Raw genomic sequence first — 24,749 nt, forward strand, 5'->3', positions numbered from 1 at the left:
TCCTAGTCAGTCTAAGTCAAAAACAGTGATACATCAGCAAAAAGTGGGGGTAACCATAAGAGGCAGATCCTACTCTCCTACAAGGGCCCTCAAAATACTTAAGACTTAAGATGTCCCTGAAACCAGAGCATATCTTTTTTTGGCCTTCACTAATTAGATAGAGTTTTTGTGTTTCCTCATAAACTCAGTCACAGCTACCCTTTCCCTCCCAGATCAGATCAAAGCTTTCATAAAGGATATTAGGAGAGTTCTAGCAAACGACAGAGTCACTCTGCGATGGATTGCCCACCTTCTGGGCACACTATCAGCCTCTATCCAAGCCATCTTCTCGGGCAAGCAATACAGAGCTTTGCAACTGTTGATGCTCCTGTATCTCCGCAAGGGTCTTTCTTATTCTCAGGCAGTCACATTGTCTCAAGAGGTGAGACAGGACCTTCAATTGTGGCTAACTCACATGGAAGTTTGGAAATGCCGACCCATCTTCATAATGGCCTTGGATATAGTGATTAAGTCAGGTGCCAGCAAACTCGGCTTGGTAGCGAGATGCAAAGAAGTCTCCAGTGCACTTACACATCAAATGCCTCAAACTTCTGGCGGAAACGTTGGAAATCTGTTTGCTGTCTCTGAGGACTGGCTGCATACTTTTCAAGATGGACAATGCCTTGGGGGTCCAATATATCAACTGCTTGGGGAAGGATGCCATTTTGGATTATAGCAGACATTGCAAAGGAAGTTTAACAACTCTGCCTAACCAATAACATCTCTGTACTGGCAGTTCACTTTCCTTGCAAGGAAAAATTGCTGGTTGGAACTCAGGTTTCCTCAGTGACTCCAGATAGTAGAAACTCAATTTATCGTTATTCTCGAATCTGATGGACAGTGGGACCCTGCAGGATAGACCTCATTGCCTCCAGATTGACCTTTCAGAACCCATTATTTTACACCTGGGGTCAGGCTCTCTAGCTTGGCAACCAGTGATTTTCTTCTGGAGTGGACAAGACTCACAATGATGTGCAATGATTCCCAGAGTTGCTTTTCAGAGCAGAAGATCAGCACCAGAGGTCATTTGGATATTGCCAATATGAAGGATAACAACCTTGATAATCAATCTTATCGGAGCTGTTTTTGCAAGTCTCTCCACCTTCCTTCCATTTTGAATTGCCTCTAGGAGCCATCAAGTCAATTGCATCCCCTGATCCATCAGAATCAACTGCAGTTGGTAGCATGCAACCTTTCAGGTATCGTTGGCAAGTGCAATGACTTTTGAGCCATGTGCTCTTCTTTATGGACAAGGAGTGGTTGGACTCCATCCACAGTCGCTATTGATAGGCATGGGATAGATGAACACCCTGGTGCACTGAACAGATTATTGATTCCAAGGGGGCAGATGTGAGTTTTGTGGTCAATTTCCTAGCAGTAGTGCTGGCCCAGGGTCTTTCTTTTAAAACAGTTAATTCCTTTCTGTCGGCCATCTCAAATGGACATAACCCTGTGGTAGATCACCCTGTAGGTAAACTTCCTTTAGTTTCCAAACTTCTGAGGAATTATTGTTGTTTCTCACCCTAGGCTCAATAATTAAGTTCTTTGAGATGCTACTATTGTTCTAAGATTTCTTCATAATTGGCCTCAAAAAGAGTCTTTATCTCTTAAGCAATTGTCTGCCAAACTTACCATACTTCTTTGTTTGGCATCCTACCAGAGAGTTACTGATGACAATCCTGTGTTTTGGCAGATAGGCATTTTACACTGGTATGTGTTACCTTTATCTTGCTAAGAGAACAAAAACTAATTCAAAACAGATATCCTATCCTGGCTTTCCTCCAGACCACAATCTGTGTGCAATAGACTGTTTACATGTTTAAAAGAGTGTCACAAGAAAACTCCAGTCTTACCCTTCTGGCCATCTTCTCGTTCTTATGGTTATATGTTACACACCAGTGTCAGCATCCACATTAGCCCGATGGGTATGATGAATTTTATTAGGCCCAGGGTTGATACCTACATCTTTTTAACACCATCTGTCTGAGGGACCGTGGCTGATTGGTCATCAGAATCTACTTTCAAACAATTCTAACATAAGCCAGCAAGTAATCCTTTTTCAATAATTCTTGAAGAGCTTTAACGTTACATATTCTAAAACCTCTGGTCCTGTCATATAAGCATCTTCAAACATTTGTGAATAAGAATTTTCAGTTCTATTAAGAAATAAGGAGGTGAAGATTATTTTACTCCTGTAATTGTCTTAATGGCAATGATACTCAAAATATACATTCATATATGTTTATTTTCGGTAGTTTCCTGTTTTCTCTGCCATTTGGTTAAACCGATGATTCATCCAAAGTGAATGGTTATTCATTTTGTTTTAGTTGCAAACCAGAAGCAGGAGAAAAAGGGCTTGCATGGCACAGGATGAAGTGCTTGCAGCAAAAAGATGCAGTACTACAATTGTCACTAATGTTTATTCTGTCAACTGGACTGTTATTGGATAGACTCCCATCTTGTGAGTGTTGTAGCTTTCGTTTTTCTGCAAAGAACCGTGTTTTTTTGTTGTTCTTTGTATTTTATATTTGAATTACAGTCATTCATGTTTGGCTGCTGTTTAATAACTGCAAAGAAAGAGAATGCATAATCCTCACATTCATGCCCCCACTTTAATGATTTTGGAGAGCTACGTGGGCAAGATGGAGTATCATCAACATCCAGACATTCCCACTGAAGTCAAAAGAGTCTCACATTTAAGGTCTAAGGCATGTACCGTTTAGACAGTGTGCAGTCAGAGAGGCTTTTTGTACCTGGTGATTCAGGATAAATAAGCTTGTTAAAGATTGACAGTAGCTTTTCGCAGCTGTGAAAAATACGCAAGGAAGCTCTACTAATACCAACATTTTTGTTTATGTATTTGTTAAATCCCCATTCTCTTTTTAACTTGTTTCGTTTGAGTAAGTTGATTAACTCCGTCATAAATGTCAATATAGTCTTGCAGGATAAGCCCAAGAACACAACTGATGATAAGCATGTGCAAATTTCAGTAAGTAGACACGAGGGGTATGTGGTCAGGGGGATAGTGTGCACTTTCAAACATTCTACTTCATTTAACTTCTTCTTTTTTGTTTTTAAGACCTGCATTTTTTATTTACGTTTGCTGTTTTAAAATGATCCAAATCGCTGGTTAATAAATATTAAGAATCATGCTAGCAGAAATTCGATTAGTGCTGCTTTTGTTTTGAAAATTCTCAGAAAGTGATAATGATTAAGGGTAATATGTGTTCAATTTCTGTTGGTGCTTTTGGTTACTAAGGGGCATATTTACAAGGGCTGGCGCATCTCTGCAAATCATCAGGGATGTGCTAGAATAGATGCGACACGCAATTCTCTCCTTGCGCCACCATGGATGTGTTGCATTTACAATGCAGTGCACCGTGGCGCAAGGATAGGCACGGAAAGGATTGACAGATTGATAGCTCTTTCTCGATTCTATGGGTGGTGGTGCATGGCCGTTCTTAGTTGGTGGAGCGATTTGTCTGGTTAATTCCGATAACGAACGAGACTCATTTGTCTGGTTAATTCCGATAACGAACGAGACTCCTCCATGCTAACTAGTTACGCGACCCCCAGCGTCTACCTACCGCCCATAGAGTAAAAATTTGAACAGGAAAAATATACATTGTTTTTTGGAAATATTTATTGTTTATTAACTGGTTGTTTAGAAATAATCATGTTATGACAAGCATGCACTGTATCTTCATTTCTACTATTCAATCATGTCCAAGTCAGATTCAATTTGCACTATTTAGGAATTATTTTGTATATATAGAGACAATTTATTGATGTGTTGTGGTCTATAAATATATATGTTTACACAGAGAAATTAATTAGCTGTTAAATATTTGCTGTAAATCAAAGATAACAAAACAAAAAATATTCATATTTAATATTAAATAAAGAGAAGTACGAAAAACATATAAGTTTGTTTGTTTTGTTATGTGTAGTTAAATGTTGTTGTCATACATGTATGTAAACCTGCAATCTAACTATAAGTAATTTTATCTAATTGGGAGTCGATATGCAACAAGTTTGATCTTTACACTGTGCCCGGTGTCCCATTTTTCACAAATAGCAAGGATAGGCAAATGCGTGTCGCATCTTGTGGCGTAAGGGCGGCGCATTGCTGGAGTCGTGTCGCAAGCACGACGCAGCTCTAGCAATGCACAGGGGCCGCCCATACTTAACGTGGTGCGTCACTCCTTACGCCTGCTTCAAGCAGGCGTAAGGGCTTGACGCAGCAGCATCGTAAAACTGACTCAGTGAAATCTTGTAGATTTCACTGAGTCAGTTTTACGAGGCTTTCCTGCGATGGAACGCCCACCCTGCGACGGAACAACCACATGAAACCTGACGCAGGTTTCATGTGGCACAGTGCTTTACAACGTGACGCATCTGCCTAGATGCGTCACATTGTAAATAAGTCGCAACATGGCGCATGGTTTACGCCGCCGCTGCGTCACAGAAGTGACGCAACGGCGGCGCAAATGTGTTGCAAGGGGCTTCTAAATCTGCCCCTAAATGTTTAGGTGCCTATTACTTTTCATCCTTTAATCAAATATTTTGCTAAATTCTCTAACAAATTTATAATAGATGTCTAACATGCATTTTCATTGTTTTATATACAGCGGGTTTGGTGCACCAAAAGCAGTAAAGGTTTGAATGAAATTAGTGTCTGTCTAAGAAAACACAAGCGCTGAAGACACACTGGAAGCACAAAGTACATGAGAAATGGTCACCCTTTGAAATTTTTGTCCTTTTACAAATGATTTCATCCTTACACTTTGTGTTTTCTTTGCATTCCAAGTGATAACCCATATCCACACACAGCAGAAATTATAGAGCTCCTCCGAATACATTTCGACAAAAGAAAATCTTAACAGTAAAAATGTCTTTATTTTTCCATCACAGCACTAACAAGTCGCGGTATTCATAGGTGAGCGTAATTAAGTGAACACTTAAACGTTATGATTTACAGAGCATGATTAACTTTGAGACGGGAACCATAAATTGTATAATCAATGTAAATATTTGTATACAGTGTAACACGGACAGGTCTTTAGATAGAATAGATAGAATTGACATATGTCTAGGTTTATTTTATAACCGTGCCTCACATATTATTTAAACACACAGAATACCGATGGATTCTTTTATATAGCTTTCAAAGAAATAATTACTGCATTAACTTACTTATTTTATTATTCAGTGATTTGCATGCAAAATGTGCAATTGCTAAGACAATGTGGTGATTACTAATCAATGTTCAGATCATTTTGCTTACTCAGTGTGTGCTGAATTTTATTCAAGCTAGCAAATTCAACCATTCCACTTCCTGATTCAATATCTTAGAAAACAACTAACACATCTCCTTAATAAGATTTTGGGTTTGATGTAGGGATTTGTATCAATGTAAATCCACTGATTCCTGGGGAATGTACTGACTCATCCATCATCATAATTACGATCATCGTTTACTATCAATACCATATTACAGCATGGAGATGTTGATTCTAGTGGCTGTAATCCCACCACTAGTATTCTCACCAGTGATGGATTTACCACTATTGAGGAAAGTATCCAGATTTTGTATTAGTGCGCGCCTTTAAATCACAACCTCAGAATTGAAATACAGTCCCACATCACCACTTTACACACCATGAAGTGATAGGGCCTGTAAACCAAATTGTGTTTATATACGACCTAGCTTAGGTGTACTTGCGACTCAGCTCATTAATTTTTTTTAGGCCTTCTTTGTTATTTATGGTTTTGTGGACTGTGATAAGGAATGGAAAGGCAGAGGGCAGCTCAACCCTGCTGCTTAACTTCTGATGCCCCCAGTGGAGGCATCTGAGTTTGTCAGCCAGATCCTTCCGTCCAGCTCGTTCCAAAGCATCCTGCAGGATCTTCGTCTTGTTGAGTTTATTCCAAGATTTTTCATACCTATGTTATGAAAAGATATTTTTATTAATATAAGGACTGCAACCATCTAAAGAATCCAGTATCTAAGGGATTTTCAAATGTTTATTTATTAGACTTGACTGAAATTAACTTGTGCCTAATCCTCAACCCTTTCCAAATCCCTCTCTGAGATGACGAAGAGAAGAAAATTGGTAATAAACTGATTAGTTAGTAAAAACTGTGTCAAAAAGTCAAACACCAGCCTTCAATACAGAAACTAAAACCATATTAATCTGGAGATGACTCACTCTACAGTAAAATATATAGTTTATACAAATTTTAGAATAGAATAAAATTGGAAATTACTAAATGAATGTTACAATCCCAATTAATTTTTTGCAAGAGGTATTAAACCTAGAGCACAGATAGAATTTTAATTCATTATCAGCTAAACACCTTAACATAATGTCAAAAAATGTAACCAAATTACTGGCCATAAGCGGATGCTGATCGCTTGACATAAAACATACAGTGACAATACAAAATCTAATAAGATATCTGTTCTTTTGTTTTTTTTAACACAAACTTTATTGAGTTTTTTTAGTGCAGGTTACAACAATTGCGCCCCCGCCACTACTTGTATATACCCGTGTGGTAAATCGTCATACACTCCATAAAAAGCATTTAGATACATTTATGTCAGTCCCACATAACAGTGCACATGGTTATTGATATCAACATATTACATAGTATGAACTCTCTTAGTTTGTGCTACATTCAGGAATTTAATCTCAGAGTTGTAGTTTTAAGCCATTATTAAAGATCCCTCCCACCGCCCAGTTCCCGCAGTTAGCTAACTGGGAACCCAATTGATAGTCACTCTATCATGCTGAGTGGCACATTTACAATCCTCAATTTGGTATGTAGGAAAACCCGGACAGAAGCCCACCACAGTATACCTCAGCATATACCCTTGTTTCCACATGAATAATGTCCGCCTTCTACACACATCTGTCCTCTCCATCCGGGAAGTCCGCCTAGTAGTGTACCTCAGAGGTGTTATGAACCTGAGACCACGTCTGATTAAATCCCTGCAAGTATCATACCTCCACTACTTGCGTTGGCTCTTCCCAACTTCTAAATGCTGTACATAGCATATCCCACGCCATTGCAATTGCTATTTTCCTCTGCCCCCTTTGCTCTTCCCTACATAGCGCAACGCTTTCAGCGAGGCTCCACTTTAACACTTCCTCCTTCCAGGCCTCTAGTTTTGGTGACCTTGCTGCCTTCTACCGACTGGTGATGTGTCTCTTCGCTAGTATCAACGCCAGCTTGGCAAAGCATGCCTGCACCTTATATCACTTGATTTCAGGAAATGAGGGGAAAAAGGTCCCAATCCCTTACTAGCTGTAAAATAAGCATATATCCTTCTTGTACTGGTTCTTGCCCATAACAGGGGGAGAGGTCCCTATCCCCCTAATTTAAGGTAGAGTTCTGAAGGTGTGTCTAGGCAAGAGTTTTGGTCTTATATTTTAAGGGAAAAGATTTCCAAATCAGTACTGTTTGATCCAATGGAATGGGTCATTTATTTGTACTTTATTCATAAGAGTGAACATAGAGAAAGAGATGGCACAGCCAACACGTGTTTCGCCCCCTACAAGGCCATCCGGCCTGGGGCTTCCTCAGGGCGGGTAGTTCCGTATTAACTTCTCACGATGTTTAGGGTAATAATACCTTTGGATTCTTAAGTCTCGGCTAATGCCTCGTAAGGTGGATTCCTTTAGCTTCACGTAGGTCTACGCTAGTATCCATTGGATCAAACAGTAATGATTTGGAAATCTATTCCCCTAAAATATAAGACCAAAACTCTTGCCTAGACACACCTTCAGAAGTCTACCTTATATCACTTGGGTTGGGGGAATAGCCCCACTATACAGCTCTTTACTGTGTTCCCACCCACTTCATCTGTCAACACTTGTGCTATCTGGGCCCAATAGTGCGTCAGTGCCTGGCATGCCCATAGCATATATACTAATCCTGAGTCAGCCTCTACACATTTCGGACAGTTCGATGGCGATGTAGGGAACATCTTGTGGAGTCTATATGGTGTTAGGTATGCCCTCTGTACTATCAAATATTGTATAAATTTAAATTGCGCATTGCGGGACACTATCTTCGGGTATGCTAGCATTCTTATCCATTCTTTTTCCGACAGGCCCGTTACCATATCTGCCTCCCAACTAGTCCATAAAGCCCCCAGTGGAGATGTCAGCGTCCCCCTAATACCTGCGTATAGCCACTTTGTTAGATGCCTGCCGTTGCCCATTAAATGTAATATATGGACTAACTTGTTCGTAGGCGGCTCACGCCCATCTGGAGCCCATATTTGTTTCATGCAATGCGATAATCTCGCATGTAAGAGGAATAAAGTGTCCGGCAGACCATTGGTAAAGTCAGCATGTGACATCAGAATGCTCTCTTGTCAAGAGCCACCAGTGTCGTTATCCCCCCTTCCTCCCAATCCCTTATCTGTCCTTGCGTGACTACGCCTGATGGTATGGGAAGTCCTGTAAAAGGGGCATTCGGTACATATGCGATACATGGCCGCGTGTATTTGATAGCATATTTCCAGTACAACAATGCTATTTGCAGTAGTGGAGAGTGTGTTATTAATTGGGTGTTTGCTATACAATTTTGTATGTAGTCTGCCCTGTGACAACATTCTGGGAGTGTAGCCTATTTCCTTCAAATCACAGCCCACAAGCCAGTATGCGAGCCACTGTAGCTGACTCGCCATGCAATAGGCCCGAAAATCCCGGGCTCCCACCCCTCCAGCCGTAGTCGGTAGGTGTAACTTCTTTAACGCCACTCTACGGCGACCCGTGCCCCACACCAGTTCTATCAGTAGGGAATCAAGAACCTGAAACAGTTTTGTGGGGATAAAGATTGGGATCGTTGTGAAGTAATAGAGTACTCTAGGCAGCATTACCATCTTAGCTATGGCTAGGCGTCCTGTAATAGACAGTGGCAATGTAATCCTAAACGCTACTTGTTAACGCAGTGCAGCTATCACTCGCTGTACATTACCGTCTACCGTGTCGTGCTGAGTTCTATATATATGCACTCCTAGATATTTAAATGTGGTCGGGCTATTTGCACCTTGTTATTTCCAAAAGCTAATGTGGGTGGAATTTCTAGCTGCTTGAAAGAAAAAGCCACGGATTTTTAAGATATCTGTTCAATATACTTTTTTTTTTTTTTTTTTTTTTTTAAAAGGTTTTTATTGAACAGAAAAAAGGATACAAGCATGGGCCTACAACCACCAGGGCCGGCCGCTAGAATCAAAAAGGATCACACAGTGTTAAAGTCATCAACCGACCCAAGGTCCCCAGCCCATTACAGAAGCTCCGGATACTCCTAAGGGAATCAGGATACATACGTTTACCATAAATAACAACTAAAAACAAAAGGCGAGGCGTAGTGACATGAAGTGGGTGGCAGACTACAGCAGGGGGACCCTACATCCGACCACCAGATGGCGGTCAAGGGAAAGGAGGACTAAGAGGTCAGGGGGGGTCACGGGAGAGCCAGGTCTACACTCGGATATTCCAAATATGCAAGGAACCATCAAGGGTCAGGGGGACAAGGCAACCTCGGAAGTGTCCACCAGGGGGGGAGCACGGATATTTCCCCGATACTGATTCCATTGCCCCCAGATTCTACCCCATGCCCCCGGTTTACCACGAGCCACATACACAGTCTTCTCCCTGAACATGCACCAGTCCATGTTCTCCTTCCATACAGACACAGTGGGCGGCCGCTGGGAACCCCAAAGCTGCGCTATATCTCTCTTGGCAATCATGTTCCCCAGGGCCGCCCACCGAGTCTGGGCCGCGTTATAATCATTGGGCTCCCACACATTCAGAACACAGCGACGCACCTCCGGCAACAGAGCGACCCCGGTGACTTGTCCCATTACCACATGCACCCGGCGCCAGTATTCCGCCACCTCGCGGCACTCCCAAAGGATGTGGAGAAAGGTGGCACTAAGCCCACAGCCCCGCTTACAGAGCCCGTCGTCAGAAAATCCCATCGAAACCAAACGGGGACCCGTCACGTACACCCGGTGGAGAATCTTAAGCTGGACCAGACGGAGACGGGCCGGGATGGCCACCTCCTTAGGGGACGACAGTGCGGACTGCCAGTCCTCGTCGTCCAGCTCCACCCCATCTCCCGTCCATGCCTCCCGAAGACGCACCAAGAGGTCAGCCCGATTATTAATAAGTTTTTTATAAATTAGAGAGATAGTGCTGTCAGGCACGTGACCATCGAGTATGCGGTCCTCGAGGGGCGAAGAAGCCGGGACCTTGGTCCCTACCCCAAAGACCGATAGCAGGGCATGCCGAACCTGGGCGTAGCGGAAGAACTCCCTTTCAGTAAGCTCGTATTCACTCTGGAGCGCCGCGAAGGTTTTAACCGCGCCCTTAATCCATAGGTCTCCCACTCTGCTAATACCGATCGTGTCCCAACGCTCAAAGCCTTTCGTTTTCCAGAGGCTTCCCAGTCGGTCGGAGGCAAATAAAGGAGTGGCACATGTTAAGCGCTCACTCCAGCCCATGGCTACATTAGCCGCCTTCCAGATCCTTACCGCAATCTTAGTAGGGCCCGTAAGGGTCCTTCCAGCCGAGCGGGAGTAAAGCGCCCTATTATAGTTACCGCCGGGAAGCAGGAATTTATCCATCTCATACGCCGGGTTCAAGCCAGGCGCATACGTGGCATGGTTAATGGCCGATAGCTGTGAGGCCCAATAGTACCTTCTAATGTCGGGAAGCGCGATGCCCCCGTCGTACCAGGGGAGAGTAAGCTTTGCCAGAGCGATGCGCGCCCACCCGTCCCATACCAGTCTCCTCTGCAGGCTCTCCACCTCCCGAAAGTAGGCCACCGGAATGACGTCGAAGGAGTTCTGTAGTGCATAAAGGAATCTGGGAAGGGACATCATTTTAAACAGCGCTGCGCGACCAAGCGGGGACAAGGGCAGCTTACACCACCGAGCCGTATCCTCCCTCAAACGCCGAAGTGGAAGCAGGAGGTTCTGCTCATAGCGAACGGCCGGGTCCAACGAGACGTACACCCCCAGGTATTTAAAGCCGGACAGAGATAGTTGGATCGGAAGCCGAGGCGGCAAGAGGGGAGGGCCACCAGAGATAGGATAGACACAGGATTTAGACCAGTTAATCGTCAAACCCGAGTTTCTCCCAAAGGAAGTAAGAACATCAAAGAGAACATTAAGCGACTGTCGCGGCGAGGTGAGATACAAAAGAATATCATCCGCGTACAACGAGACCCGATCCTCGAAGCCCGGGGCCCACCGGATCCCTCTAATCGAGGGCTCCCAGCGGAGCCAGGCAGCGAGCGGTTCCAAGGCGAGAGCAAAGAGCAGAGGGGACAACGGGCACCCCTGCCTCGTACCCCTACCGAGAGCGAAAGGCCGAGAGACCCGCCCATTGACAACCACCTGAGCCATTGGTCCAGTGTAAAGAAGCTTCACCCAGCCAAGAAATCCCTCCCCAAAGCCGAATTTGGTCAAGACAGCCCAGAGGAATGGCCACTCGATGGTATCAAAGGCCATCGTGGCATCCAAAGAAACAAGTACGGCTGGTTCGGAGAGGTACTCTGCCCTAGCGAGGGCGCCGTGGAGCCGCCGCAGGTTAAGAGCGGTGTTACGATGAGGGATGAAGCCGCATTGATCAGGATGGATCAGATCACAGATAACGCTCAGCAAACGATTGGCGAGGACTTTAGCCAGTATCTTAGGCTCGGCGTTTAATAGAGAAATAGGCCTGTAGGAGGCACAGCGGTCTCGTGGCTTACCTTCCTTGGGGATCACGACTATAGTAGCCAGACGCTGGTCGGCGGGAAGGGAACCCGTCTCGAGGGACTCCTGGAACATACGACGGAGGAAAGGCGCGATTTTATCCGGGCGCAACTTATACAACTCAATAGGCAGGCCGTTGGGACCCATAGCCTTGCCAGAGCGAAGGGACCGAATCGCAGTGGCAATCTCGTCAACAGACAAGGGGGTGTCCAGCTGTTCACGGTCCTCGACGGACAGGCCGGGCAAAGCAATATCCCGCAGCAGAAGGCGAGAATCTTCCTCATCCCTATCCGTCACCGGGGAGTACACGGCCCGGAGGTGGTCAGCGAAACACTCCACAATCTCACCAGGCTCAGTCACACACGCTCCATCCGAGGCCCGAAGCTCCGGGACCACACGATTCACTCTCTCCTTCTTGTCCAGCCAAGCAATCAATTTACCCGCCTTGTCCCCGGCGTCATACAATCTACCCTGCTGCTCCCTATACATAGTCTTGGCAGCATCAGTAACAAGAGACCTGTATTCAAACTGCTTCAAGCTGAGGGCATGGAGCCCGTCCGGAGTGACACCCGCCTCCAAGGCCGACTCCAGCCCCGAGATGTCAGTCTCCAGCTTCACCACTGCCTCACTCTTGATCTTCTTAGCCACCACTATCTGGGCGAGGGCGTGTCCGCGGAGCACGGTTTTAAAGGCTTCCCACAGGGACATTGCGGACGACACCGACCCCTCGTTTTCAAGGAAGTATTGGTCAATCGACTTGACCAAGCTGTCGCGAGTCGTAGGGTCTCGCAGGTACCAAGGGTTAATGGGAGCGATCCGCCCTGCAGACCGCGACCCGGTGTCAAAGAGCAGCCACAGCGGGGAATGATCAGAGATACCCCGCGCCAGGTGCCTAACCTCTCGAATTCGAGCAGTCTGGGCCGCGGGCATAAGGAAATAGTCTAATCTGGAAAGACTCCCATGCGCCCCAGAGTGAAAGGTGTACTGACATTGTGTCGGATGCATCAATCTCCAACTATCTACCAGACCGAAGGTCTCCAATAGTCCGCCGAGCCATGCCTGGGCAGCGGGGAGGGCCCTGGGCGGGTGACGATCCAGGTCACCCGAAAGCACCGAATTGAAGTCCCCGCCCATAAGCAAAAGACTGTCGGGAAGTTCAAGCAGCATTCGACCCAAGTCCGAAAAGGTGGAGTTCTGGAGGCCCGGGGGGACGTAAACTGAGACCAAGGAAAGGGACTGCCCCTCCCACCTCCCAGTCAGACCCACATAGCGCCCTCTATCATCCGAGACTACCCTGGTGATCTCCAACGGAAGTGAGGATCGCAGGAGAATGCCCACCCCTCTAGAACCTGTGGTGAAACCAGAATGAGCCACGAGGCGGTATCCCCCCCTATTCATTGCATGACAAACATTACCAACCAGATGCGTCTCCTGTAAAAACACCACATCAGGAGCCAGACGACGCAAATACTGCAGCACAACACCCCGCTTGATACGGTCACCCAACCCATTGACGTTCCATGACATCAACCTCAACCCGTCCCCCCCCATCCCCTCCAGTAGATCAAAGGTCCCCCAGCCAGTAGCACAGCCCCCGAAACTGGACAAAAGTCAATACCTCGCCCTGAAAACAAAAAACACACATCAAAACAACTCCCCCCACCCCCCAACCCCCCCCCAAATCCAACTCCCCCCACCCTGCACCCCTGCGGTCCAAAAAACCCCCCCAACTTGCAATGTGCCTGTCGCCCTACTAACCCCATTCTACGAAAAGACCCCGGAGGAGGAAAGGGACCCGTCCCCGCCCGCCCCCCACACAGGTCATAGTGAGACAAAATGAACAAAAGAAGTAAAACCCAGCCGAACAGTGCAAAATGGCAAAGTCAAGGACCAAAAGTCACTCCAAAGGGGACCCGTCACCTTCGGTACCGGCAGAGGGCCCAGGCCGGTCACCCCTGTCCGGCAGCGAGTCCAGCCAGTCACTCACAGTCGCGGGAGAGTCAAAAAAGGCAGTCCGACCCTCGTGTTCCACTCGAAGTTTTGCGGGATAAAGCATAGAGTACTTAAGGCCCAGGTCACGGAGACGACGCTTCACCCCCTGGAAACCCATCCGCTGTTTCTGGACAAGTTGGGTGAAGTCCGGATAAAAGTTAATTGACGAGTTCTCATGACGAACCGGGCCGTGGACCCGCGAGGCCTGCAGAATCGCATCTCGGTCTCTATAGTGGAAAAGTTTGGCTACAATAGGCCTCGGGGGGGCCCCCGGCCGCGGTCGACCGCCCGGAACTCGATGGGCCCGCTCCACGGCAAAGAACTTACTTAGGCCAGCGGGGGCCAGCTGTTGGAGGATGAGTTCCTCAACCAGGAGGTCAACCGGGCGGTTGTCGGAGGACTCCGGTACGCCTATGACACGGATGTTATTGCGTCGGGCTCGTCCCTCGAAGTCCTCCAGCCGCCGGGCCATCTGATCGTTGGCCATCTTGATGTCGCCAAGAGTGGTCTGCAGGTCCAACACATCCGCACCAAGGGTGGAAGTCCGCACATCGAGCGCTTGAACCCTCTCGTTGGTTTTAGAGAGATCCGCCCGAATTAATGTGACATCGATTGCCACCGTGTCGATTTTACGGGCCAAGGCCTCGTACTGCGTGGCGATGGTCTCCCTGATGCCATCAATGGCGCCCATGATGTCCTGCAGGGACAGCTCCGGAGAGACGGACGTGCCACCACCGGCGGCGTCTGGGGGGGCGCCGGCCGCTCCAGGGGACCCTCTGCCATGAGTGTAGCGGTCCATGTTGTTCGCCTGGACCGGTCCCCCGCGGAGGGAAGCTTTAGTCTTACGCCCCTCGGGGCCCCCCTTGCCCCCCATTTGGGCCACGCTCACCGAAGGGGACCGTCGATCAAGGGTCGAATGGGCACCGGCACCGCAGACGGGTGCCTTACCAGAGTCCGCAATATAGCGGTGTGAGGGGACCCAAGGCAATGGGCACACTAGTAGCAGGCGGAGACAAAGGCCTCACGCAGAGGCCTAGGAAACACCCAGCCACACCAAGCGATTCCGCCGTCCAGCTCCTTTAAAGTCCAAAAGTGAAACCGAAAGTGATGGAGCGGCCACTGGCACAGCGCTGTAGCCGCTGTTGTTCAATTACGCCCCGGCTCCACAGTTCGCCCTCGCACCGGGCACCGCCGTCGGGTGGGTCCCAAAAGTTCAGACCACGATAAATCAGGATTCCCAGGTCCGATTCGATTTCTGAAAGGAGATCCGTGTTCAGCCAGCCTTCATCTTCCAGATTCCGTAAACTATATCAGGATAATCTCAGGATAAATTCCGAGGAGCAGCGAGGGTCCGGGGAGCCCTGTGCTCACGCGACCATCTTGGATGCGCGCTAGGCTCCTCCTTAATATACTTTTTGATATTTTGTTCATTACTTGTGAGATAGCAACAAATGCAAAATAAACAAATCACTTTTTCTTTAGGTTTTTTGCAGAGTATACAAGGGGAAGTACATATAGAGCCACTAGAACAGATTGTGCTAACTTTCCAAATAGGTAGCTGTTGGACTTGGCCCTTTCTGTAGGGTCACCCACAAATGTTTTGCCTTCACTCCTTCCGTTTTTGCTGAATTTGTTTTTGTTGACCTCAGGACTCTGCACACTTTACCCCTGCTAACTAGTGCTATAGTGCACATGCTGTCTGATTAAAACATGTTAGATTGGCTTATACCCTATTGGCATATTTAATGTACTTGTAATTCCCTAGTAAAGTGGCACTTCATGTGCCCAGGGTCTGTAAATTGAATGCTACTAGTGGGCCTGCAGCACTGGTTATGCCACCCACTTAAGTAGCACTTTAAAGGTGTCTTAGGCATGCCATTGCAGAGCCTGTGTGTGCAGTATAAACTGCCATTTTGACCTGGCAAAATAAACCTTTTGCCAGGCCTAAACCTTCCTTTTTAATACATATAAGGCGCTAGGGTTTTACGTTTTATACGTCCTGGTAGTGAAAAACCCCTGTTTTTCACTACTGCAAGGCCTATCTCTCTCATAGGATAACGGAGTTGCCTTATTACATTTTATAAGTATAATTTACAAATGTGAAGAGATAACCCGTTCATGTTTGGTGTCTCTTAAATCCTAATTTAAAATCCTAATTTATGGGGAAGATGAATTTTTAATTACAACTCTGAAAATCCCACTTTTATATATTATCTCCTGGAACACGGCTGGATTGGCAAGTAAGTTTCATAACCAGGAGTGGAGGGAAAAGATTGCAAAATTCGAGGTAATAGGCCTCCAGGAAACCTGGGTGACTGATAATAGCTCTTTCCACATACAGGGTTTTAAATGTTTTTTTATTCCAGCCCTAAAATCCAGCTCAGGTAGAGCTATGGGGGGCTTGTCCCTATATGTGGACTTAAGTGTGCAAGGCAAGTGGTCAAATATATCAAGCCCATCCCGTAATGTACAGGTCGTAAGGTTTGAGGGGAAGGGACTTGGCCTGATATTATACAATATATATAATTTGGGAGATGGTAGAGAGGAAAACCTCACCCTGGGAATATTAGACTCTAGATTGAGCAAGGACTACCCATACACAAATGGAGTAATGCACCCATTTAACATAATTATGGGCGATTTAAATACCCATTTATGCCCATTCTTGCTTCCAATTAGCTCAGATTGGTGACGCTGCCCCTCTAAAAAAGGTCCCCATTTTGTCCATACACCAGAAGGAAGAGACTTGAGCAAGCTCTTGATTAGCCACAATATGGAACATACAATAGATATGATGGCCATGGAAAGCGACGGCACCCTCCCCCCAACTTTTAAAGGGAGAGGGTGTTCGTCAATCATTGACTACTTTTTAGTCTCTAGGCCTCTCAAGCACTGGATTATAGCAGTTGGAATTGAGTGGAGCCCATTCAGTGATCACAATCCTCTAATAATGAAATTACAGTATCAGGTCTCACCCAGGATATGCACAGTGGGGGGTATCATTGAGAGGGCGACAGACCAAGGAAGGCGACTCAAGTGGGCTAAGATTGAGTGCACAGCATTCTACAGAGCCCTGAGCGAGCAAGGGAAACAGCCCATTGAAGAATGTCTTGACCCAGTAACCGATGGGCCACAATTATTAAACGCATTTGGGAGGATAACCAGTTTGGTTGATGGGCTTTTAACAACACGAATCGCAAAAAGAACCCTTAATCAACCAAGATGGTTTGATAGAGACTGTTCACGGGCCCTCAGAGAGTTAAAAAGTTGCCTAAAACAGAAGCCCCGGAATACTGACAGGGTTACCCAGTGCAGAGCAAAATATAAGGCCGAGGTTAAAAGAAGGAAATTAGTACTTCAGGGGGAAGTGTGGGCTGATCTAAGGGAGGCAGCAGAAAGAAGGGATCTCTCAAAATTCTGGAGTATAATTAACAAACCCTGTTCTCATGATAGCCGTACTCCAGAGGTTGGTGTAAATATCCTTCCGGAGCAGTGGGTCTCACACTTTAAGAGTATGTACAATCATGGAAAGGTGATTGTTGCCCCGGAGGATGGTGCTACCCCGCAAGAACAGTTGGTCGAGTTCACCCTAGCTGAAATATCCGTGGGTATTGAGGGTTTATCTAAAAACAAGGCACCAGGACCTGATGGGGTACCGCCCGACTTGTTCATCAGTAATGTGGAGCTATGGGCCCCATTAATGACTAGGGTAATAAATGCAGCGATTATGTTCGGCCTGCCGCGATCTTGGTCAGCCGCCATTATCGTCACCATTTTCAAGAAGGGTAACAGGGATAACCCCCAGTGTTACCGGCCCATCTCACTGATTGATGTCTCTGCTAAGATTCTGGGAAGGGTAATTCTTAACAGATTAATTGAATGGACCGAGGAAAATAATATCATTTCGGACATTCAATATGGATTTAGATCAGGGAGGTCAACCAGTGATCAATGTTTGAAGTTATACTTGTTAGTCGCCAAGTATACCAAGACAAGTAACGAATCCATCTATTTAGGGTTCATGGACTTGGTGGCTGCCTTTGATCACGTAAATAGGGACAAATTGTGGCTAATGATGAGTCAACTTGGTATTGACCAGGGCCTGATTACAATCCTTAGGGAATTACACAGGGACACCACAGCTAGGGTACGTTACAACACCGAGGGGGGCCTTACTGAAGCCTTTGTGTGCTCTAGCGGGGTGAGACAGGGGTGCATTCTCGCGCCCTTTTTATTTTCTCTTTATATCAACTATTTAGAGCAGACCCTGATTGCTTTAAATACCGATTGCCCGAGAGTTGGTATGCGTCATATCCCAGTTCTGCTTTATGCAGATGACGCAGTTTTGTTAGCCCGTACCCCGAAAAGCTTACAGATCTTAATTAATGGTTTTGTGAAGTTTATGGGAACCTTAGACCTTTCTGTAAATCTTGGCAAATCATTTGTAATGATGGCAGGCAATAAATCCCGGTCTAAGTTCATATACAGAATTGGGACTCATATACTAGAAAAAGTGCAGACCATCTCCTATCTAGGGATACTGTTCGATGAGAGGTTAAAATTCACATCCCTGGTAGAAGAAAGATGCGGAAAACTAATATCTTCAAATGGTGCAGTAACTAGTTATGGGCGAAGGTTAGCGCGATGGTCCCCAGAACAAGTAATGAATTTGTATAGCTCCATCTGTTGCTCTAAAGCTCTGTATGGTGCGGAAGTCTGGGGATTTGTAGATACAAAACAACTGCAGCGGGAGGAAAACAAAATTTTTCGGTCCGTATTAAAAATCCCCCAGAGTACTCCAGCTGTCATTGCCCACAGGGAGCTAGGGAGGCCATATATTGAAGACATGGCCAAGTATAGACCCATTTTAGCGTAGCTAAATATTTGGACAAATCCAGAAGCCGAGATAAGTAGGCTAATATTGAGTGACTGCTTAGGAAGAGAAAGATGTATGAATATACCTTGGCTCAAGTATGTCAAGACTATTCTGTAGAGTCTGGGCCATATAGAATTTTTTTATCAATCCGTCAGTAATTAGAGCTCAGGATAAACCCATGTTAAAAAGATTGTTCCTGGACCAAAGTAATACAAGTAGAACGATGGAAGAAGGGACTAAGGTGACAGTGAACGCACATAGCCTCATCAAGACCACTGCGGGAATGGAACCTTATCTTTACCTCATGTACAACGCACAGGACAGATTTTTAATATCCCGTTTTAGGCTCAATCTTTTACCATATTTATTAGCTGATCCATTAGGCTATACTGTTTCGATTGAGCAGAAGGGTGCCTGCGGCGGCGACAATTTGTCTCCGCAGGACACCCTTCATTTTGTCTTTTTTTGCACTTTTTATTCCATCCCAAGGCGAAGATTTTTAATCGACATTATGAAAAGGGCCAATCTGACTCAAGTTAAACCAGCGCTACTTTTTTTACAAAGGGCAGTTGACCCATTGACTCTGTGTTGTATACTGAATTTTATTAAAGTCGCACTGAGATTAAGATCATCTAGAGGACTGGCTTAAACTGTGATTGCCAAGAGTCTATGTACCCCGGATGTGATATGTACTCCTTTTTCTTATCAAGAGTTCTTACGATGTTGAATTAATTGTTTTTGAAAAATTGTGTATTGTGTATATATGTCCTTTTATGGTGTTTTTAACAACCGAATAAAGAACTATTGATTGATTGATTGATTGATAGTTGGCATTCTATTGCCTTAGCCATTTGGTGCCTGCAGCTTGTCTCTGTGTCACATGGATGTGGGTGACAGTTGGGCTTTGTGTATTCCTCCTAGACAGCCACACACAATGGGAGCTTAGGTTTGACTGTATGGAATAATGGAAGGGAGGAGCTGGGCACAGCCCCACTTACACTTGAATAGACTGTGTCCTGCCTCCACACAAAGGTCTGCATGTCCCCTGTAATTAGACTGGAGTCAGGGCCGGGAAGGCAGGCCATATGTGCACTTCAAAGCATGCCTCTGAAAGGTACTCCTCAACTCAAAGGCACATCTGTATATAAAAGAAGAACCTCATACACCAACTCTTCAGTACACTTCTGAACCTGTGGATACTCTACCAGGAAGAAGGGCTGTTGTGATGCTACAAGGGCTGCCACTCTGCTGGACTGCTAATCTGGAAAAGCTACTGCCCTTCAGTGTTTACCTGCTGCCCTCTTGCCTGGGGAGGAAGAACTGGACTTGGAACTTCATCTTAAACCCTCAACCTCAGAGTGACTCCAAGGGCTAGTCTGCTGGCCTGCCGACCTGAGCCTCAGGGACGGAAAAGGCTCCCCTCCAGCTCCTGGACCCGTCTGCAGCGAGTTCCTGACCTCTGAATGGTGCCTTTCGGGGCCTGGACTTTTTAGTGTGGTTCAACGCTCTATAAATCAAGCATTTGGGCTCTTTGTAACCTTGAAAGTACCCATTAGCACCGAGACTGCGCTGCTTGCACCGAAATTCAGCACAAGCAGACACAACCTGTCTCTTAGCACAGCAAGCTTTGATTGCCCACAGTGGACTGCCAATGTAAAGCATCAGCCCACCCGTTTGCATAGTTTGGCCTTCTCCTCGCACTAAACCAGCCTCGGTACATGACACTCTCCTTGCTCATCACAAACCTCTCCAACACGAAAGGGACTATAGACACAAAACTTGAGATGGTAAACCTTCAGTAGGACCAATCTAGGACTGTTTCCACTTTGCGCTCCATTGTGAAAAGCCTGAATCTTTGATTATTTTGACCTGGTCCAGCTTGACCAGATATAGCTAGTTTTGGTGCTTTATGCTTTTAGGCACTATTTTGCTGTTTATTCTTTAAAAAAATCATGACTCTGGTTCTACTGATTGGATGTTTGTGGTTTTGGTCTTGTTTTATTTATAGAATTAAGCTCTATTTTAGAAGTGGGTTGTATGATAGAACAACGCATGCCTTTACAACGCGTACACTACCACACATGACCCACTACCATGCACCTCATTACCATGCATGGCAATACAACGAGCATTCCTAAGGACATATTAAACGTGCCATAGCTATGCCTACAGTAACCACACATACCATTATAATGCATACTTTTACCTCGAAATTGTGCTATATATGGTAATGCATTTCTGCGTGGTGCTTTTCCTGTGAAAGTGGTTTCGTGGAGGAATGAAGAGGAGTGGAGCTATTTAGCCGATGCACCACCAGCTTTAAGCCGATATTGTAGATTTCTCCTTCCATTGCACACAGAATCAAGTTTCCTTCCATTGTTGCAGTAACCCAGCAGCCAACAACTCCCTGCTTCCTAGGTAGTGGTGTGGAAATAGATGTCTTCAGAGTTCGCGATCACATCTCGGAACCCGGATTGATTCATGAATGTGTTTGCATCAACATCATTATCAATTAAGCCTTACCAGATTATTCTTTTTCAATCCTAAAAGCAGCATGAGGCTAGCTTTCGCCATCAGTCTCTATGAACCCTGAGGAGGACTGTGTGCCAGTGAAAATTAATCCTAAAAATGCATGTGATAACCGTCTTCAGAGCCGCTATTAGCTTGTTTTCCCCCTTCCGCAAGCTGCTAGTTAGTGCTCCAAACTCTAAAGGTAGAAGCTGTATGGTGTATGCGGAATGCAATGTGCTTGTGCACTACAAGATAAGGCTAATTCGCTACCTTGGAGTTACGTTTCCTGTTGTCTCTGGCAGTGAATTTTTATATATGTAAGAGTTTGTTTTCTGGCTACTCTTTTAGGGTTCATGTTGTCTAGTTGTTCTCAGGCCAGTGTATTTTTAAATCGGCTACTCCTTTGGGCTGGTGCCTTCTGGCGATTGATGAGTCAATGTCTCCCCTTTACCTTGGTTTCCATTCACAAGCTGTTACGAACAGTTAAAAAAAAGGGAATGTTTTTATAAGGGTTGAATACTCAATAAATTAGTGCTTTGATCGTAACTGCATTTCATGTTCAAAGCGCAACTGTTTGCAAATACCAACAGCTCTTCTTAAAGATGCCTCTTGATCTAGTATCCATGGCTACTTTGTTACTAACCAATGAATAAGATTCAATTATGAACATCCTGTTAGTAAAACACATTAGTATCCTAAACTGTGGTAAATCGCCTGGTTAGTAAGATAGGAAAGACAATTGGCCACTGAGAGCCACCCAGGCTGTACTGCTGACCTTTCCCACCATATACAGGCTGTACTACTAACCTTTACCACACATATGCCTTTACCAATCATTCCTTTCCAATGAAATTCTTTGTGAAGGCATTCGTGGTAAGGCATACTTCGTTAAATCCTGCGTGGTAAAGGTAGGTGCGTTGTAATGGCCGCAATGTAAAGTTATCGCGTAGTAACGGCCACATTGTGATGGCTTTTTCCCTTTTGAAGTGTTGCACAAATAAGTTATACATTGTCTCTAATCTAAGCATGACTGCTATGTGCCAAGCTACTAGGGGTTTGAGCAGAGGTTAATTTGGGGTTTGCTTGTAGGATTGTGGTTGCTGCTTGACCAGGGCCTCCACCTCAGTCAACCAGTAACCCAATTTCTAATAGTAGCAATAAGAAATATGTCCTGTTTTTCTCAGGGACACCTTGTTTTTGGTAGAAGCAAAGTTACCCTTTTACCCCCCCCAAATTACCTCCACTGTCCTACCTAAATTCTGTAGAACAACCCAATCTCTCTCTTGACCACGTGACTTCTCACTTAATCAGAGTGAGTATGGAGAGTCTGTTTTTATGCTAAACACCTGGCAAGGATCCTGCACTCTTAGACCTGGAGTATGTTGCAGTAACATATGTGCACGCACTGTGCCTTAGGCATATTATATGTCCTCTATAAATCCATAACCTATCAGTTCACAAAAGTCATATCTGACCTAGTGACTATCTTGAAGTGAGAGGCTCCTGAAGAAAAAATCCTAAAGATAAGAAAGTGTATAGGGCTCTAACACATTTATGCTTTGGTATATTTAAGACTGGCAATGTGAATGGAAATCAGTTTTTGGTTTTTAATAAAAACACATTCTTTATCATTAAATTGATTTATAATTTCATTGGTCATTGATATTGCCCTTTATCTTTTGTAATATTCAGGAGGGTCTAATTGACAGTTCTAGGGCATTTCGCTGCAGGCATTCCATTGACACCACCCGTTCCTCAGCCCCCTTTCTCACATTATTCTGTTTATCTTCTATGTTGCATTTCTCTCTAAATTTTGATGCAAGGGATAAGCCATAACCCAGAAGATTTTCTTTTCCGGCCTCAGTGACTACCTTCCTTTGATATGCATTTCTTTTTTGTTTGTTTTTAACGGTGGTACCCCCCAATAAACCGCCTGCTTTTTTAGGTCTCGCCTAGCGCTGGAGCGTGCATGCGCTCCTCACCCTGCGAGGCTTATTGTAATCGAGCAGATTTCCGAAGTGGAGTGGAAACCCCGCCCATGACTCTCATTGGCTGCTATCATCCTTTATGCTGAACGCTAGCCTCTGATTGAAATTTAGGCTTATTTGTTCCCGCCCTGTCTCCTTTTGGGACGGCCCATCCAGACAGGATCCTTTGCTTGCGGCGTTACACTGTGTCCTTTAATTAGTCTGTAAGTGCTTTTTTTTTCAGGACACGCTCTCCCACTTTACCCACACATGTAGCGAGGCACGCCTTCATCTTCAACAATGGAAGATGCGCCTTTCATTTCTCTGGTGGGCTCCCCAAACTCTTTTTTTTTAATATGTATGTGCTTTTAGGAAGCAGCACAGCACAGGTCGCATGCTGCGCTGCTTACGAAAAACGTAAAATTTTGAAAACGTAGACTTTGGGAGCCGCGCCTTTCATTTCTCTAGCAACGCATGCTAAAGTCTATTTTTTCAATATTATATACTTTTAGTAACGAGCGCTGCACACCGCTTGTGCCGCGCTGGTTACTAAAAGCACATGATATTCAAAAAATAGACCAATAGGTCTCGTTTTATTTCTCCACTCCTCTCAAACCCAGGACTGCTGCTTCTGAAGCATTTGTTCCTTCCCCCCCCCCCCCGTAAACAAGGTTGTTAATCTTGGCTGGGTGGGAGGGGGTAGACAGTCTTTTGCTTCAAATCAACTGCGGTGACAGAGACTGCTTCCCAGCCCGCGGCAGCCTCTTACAGGCCCCAACTCCTTGCCCCTACCCTCTCAGCTCGGACTCCTGTCGGGGACTTACTCTTCACTCTAACTTCCCTCTTGTTTTTATGTACCTGTCCCTCCCTCCCTCCCCCGCCGTCTGAATCAGGCAAGCTGCATGATTTCAGCCCCCACACCCAAAGCCAGATGAACTGGTTATTCCTGTGTTATCGATTGTGTAGAAGAAGGATGTGTGAGAGGGGGGGTTTAATGAGAGGCAAGTGAGAAAAGGTGTCCGAGTGCGTGTGTGTCAGCAAGCTGGCACAGCAGAAGGATCTTTAAGAAAGAAAGGAGTGAGAAGAAGGCGGTAAGCACTTTTTTTTCATTCGCGCAAATACGTGTTTGGTCTCTGCAGCAAAGAGAAAAGAAAGGGAACATCTGGGAAGTGGGAAGTTTCTTATGCCCTCTGCTTCAGCGTGCACCAAATTCTATCCAAGGCTGTCTCTAAGCGCTTGCTGCTGAGACAGACTCTAACAGCAATATTGAGCCCTGAGGACTCTGAGTCCTGGGTCTGTGATTTCTGAGGGAGCTGAGAGTAGGTGGGTTTGCAAAGGAGGGTCTGTGGCAGGTTGTGGACTTACAAGACTTTCTCGTTGTGAGACAGGCCGAGTGTCTGGGCCTTAGCTACACAGATGCTGCCTTTCTGTGTAAGAAGTAGAATCTGGTAAACATCCTCCCTGCAGATAGAGAGGATGGAGAGGTCCCGTAGGCCACCAGGGACTTGCTTAGGGTCTCAGACAGGTGAGGCTTTGCCAGGTAAGGAAGACGAGCCAGGCTCAGGATCTTAGGACTTGCTCTGGT

General features: G+C 45.6%; 1 protein-coding gene across 2 annotated transcripts in view; it reads right to left on the reverse strand.

The window, feature by feature from the left end:
• Window positions 1–4,918: 4,918 nt before the first annotated feature.
• The window catches only part of LOC146802376 (uncharacterized), a 102,369-nt gene continuing 82,538 nt past the window's right edge, over window positions 4,919–24,749 (reverse strand). For both annotated transcript variants that reach the window (XM_085620424.1, XM_085620425.1), the window contains exon 4: window positions 4,919–5,985. In XM_085620424.1, coding sequence (XP_085476550.1) covers window positions 5,751–5,985 — 235 coding nt within the window. In that variant the 3' untranslated portion in view covers window positions 4,919–5,750. The remainder of the gene's footprint in view (window positions 5,986–24,749) is intronic.

Source organism: Triturus cristatus, chromosome 8 (assembly GCF_964204655.1).
Source record: "Triturus cristatus chromosome 8, aTriCri1.1, whole genome shotgun sequence".
Taxonomy (NCBI): Eukaryota; Metazoa; Chordata; class Amphibia; order Caudata; family Salamandridae; genus Triturus; species Triturus cristatus.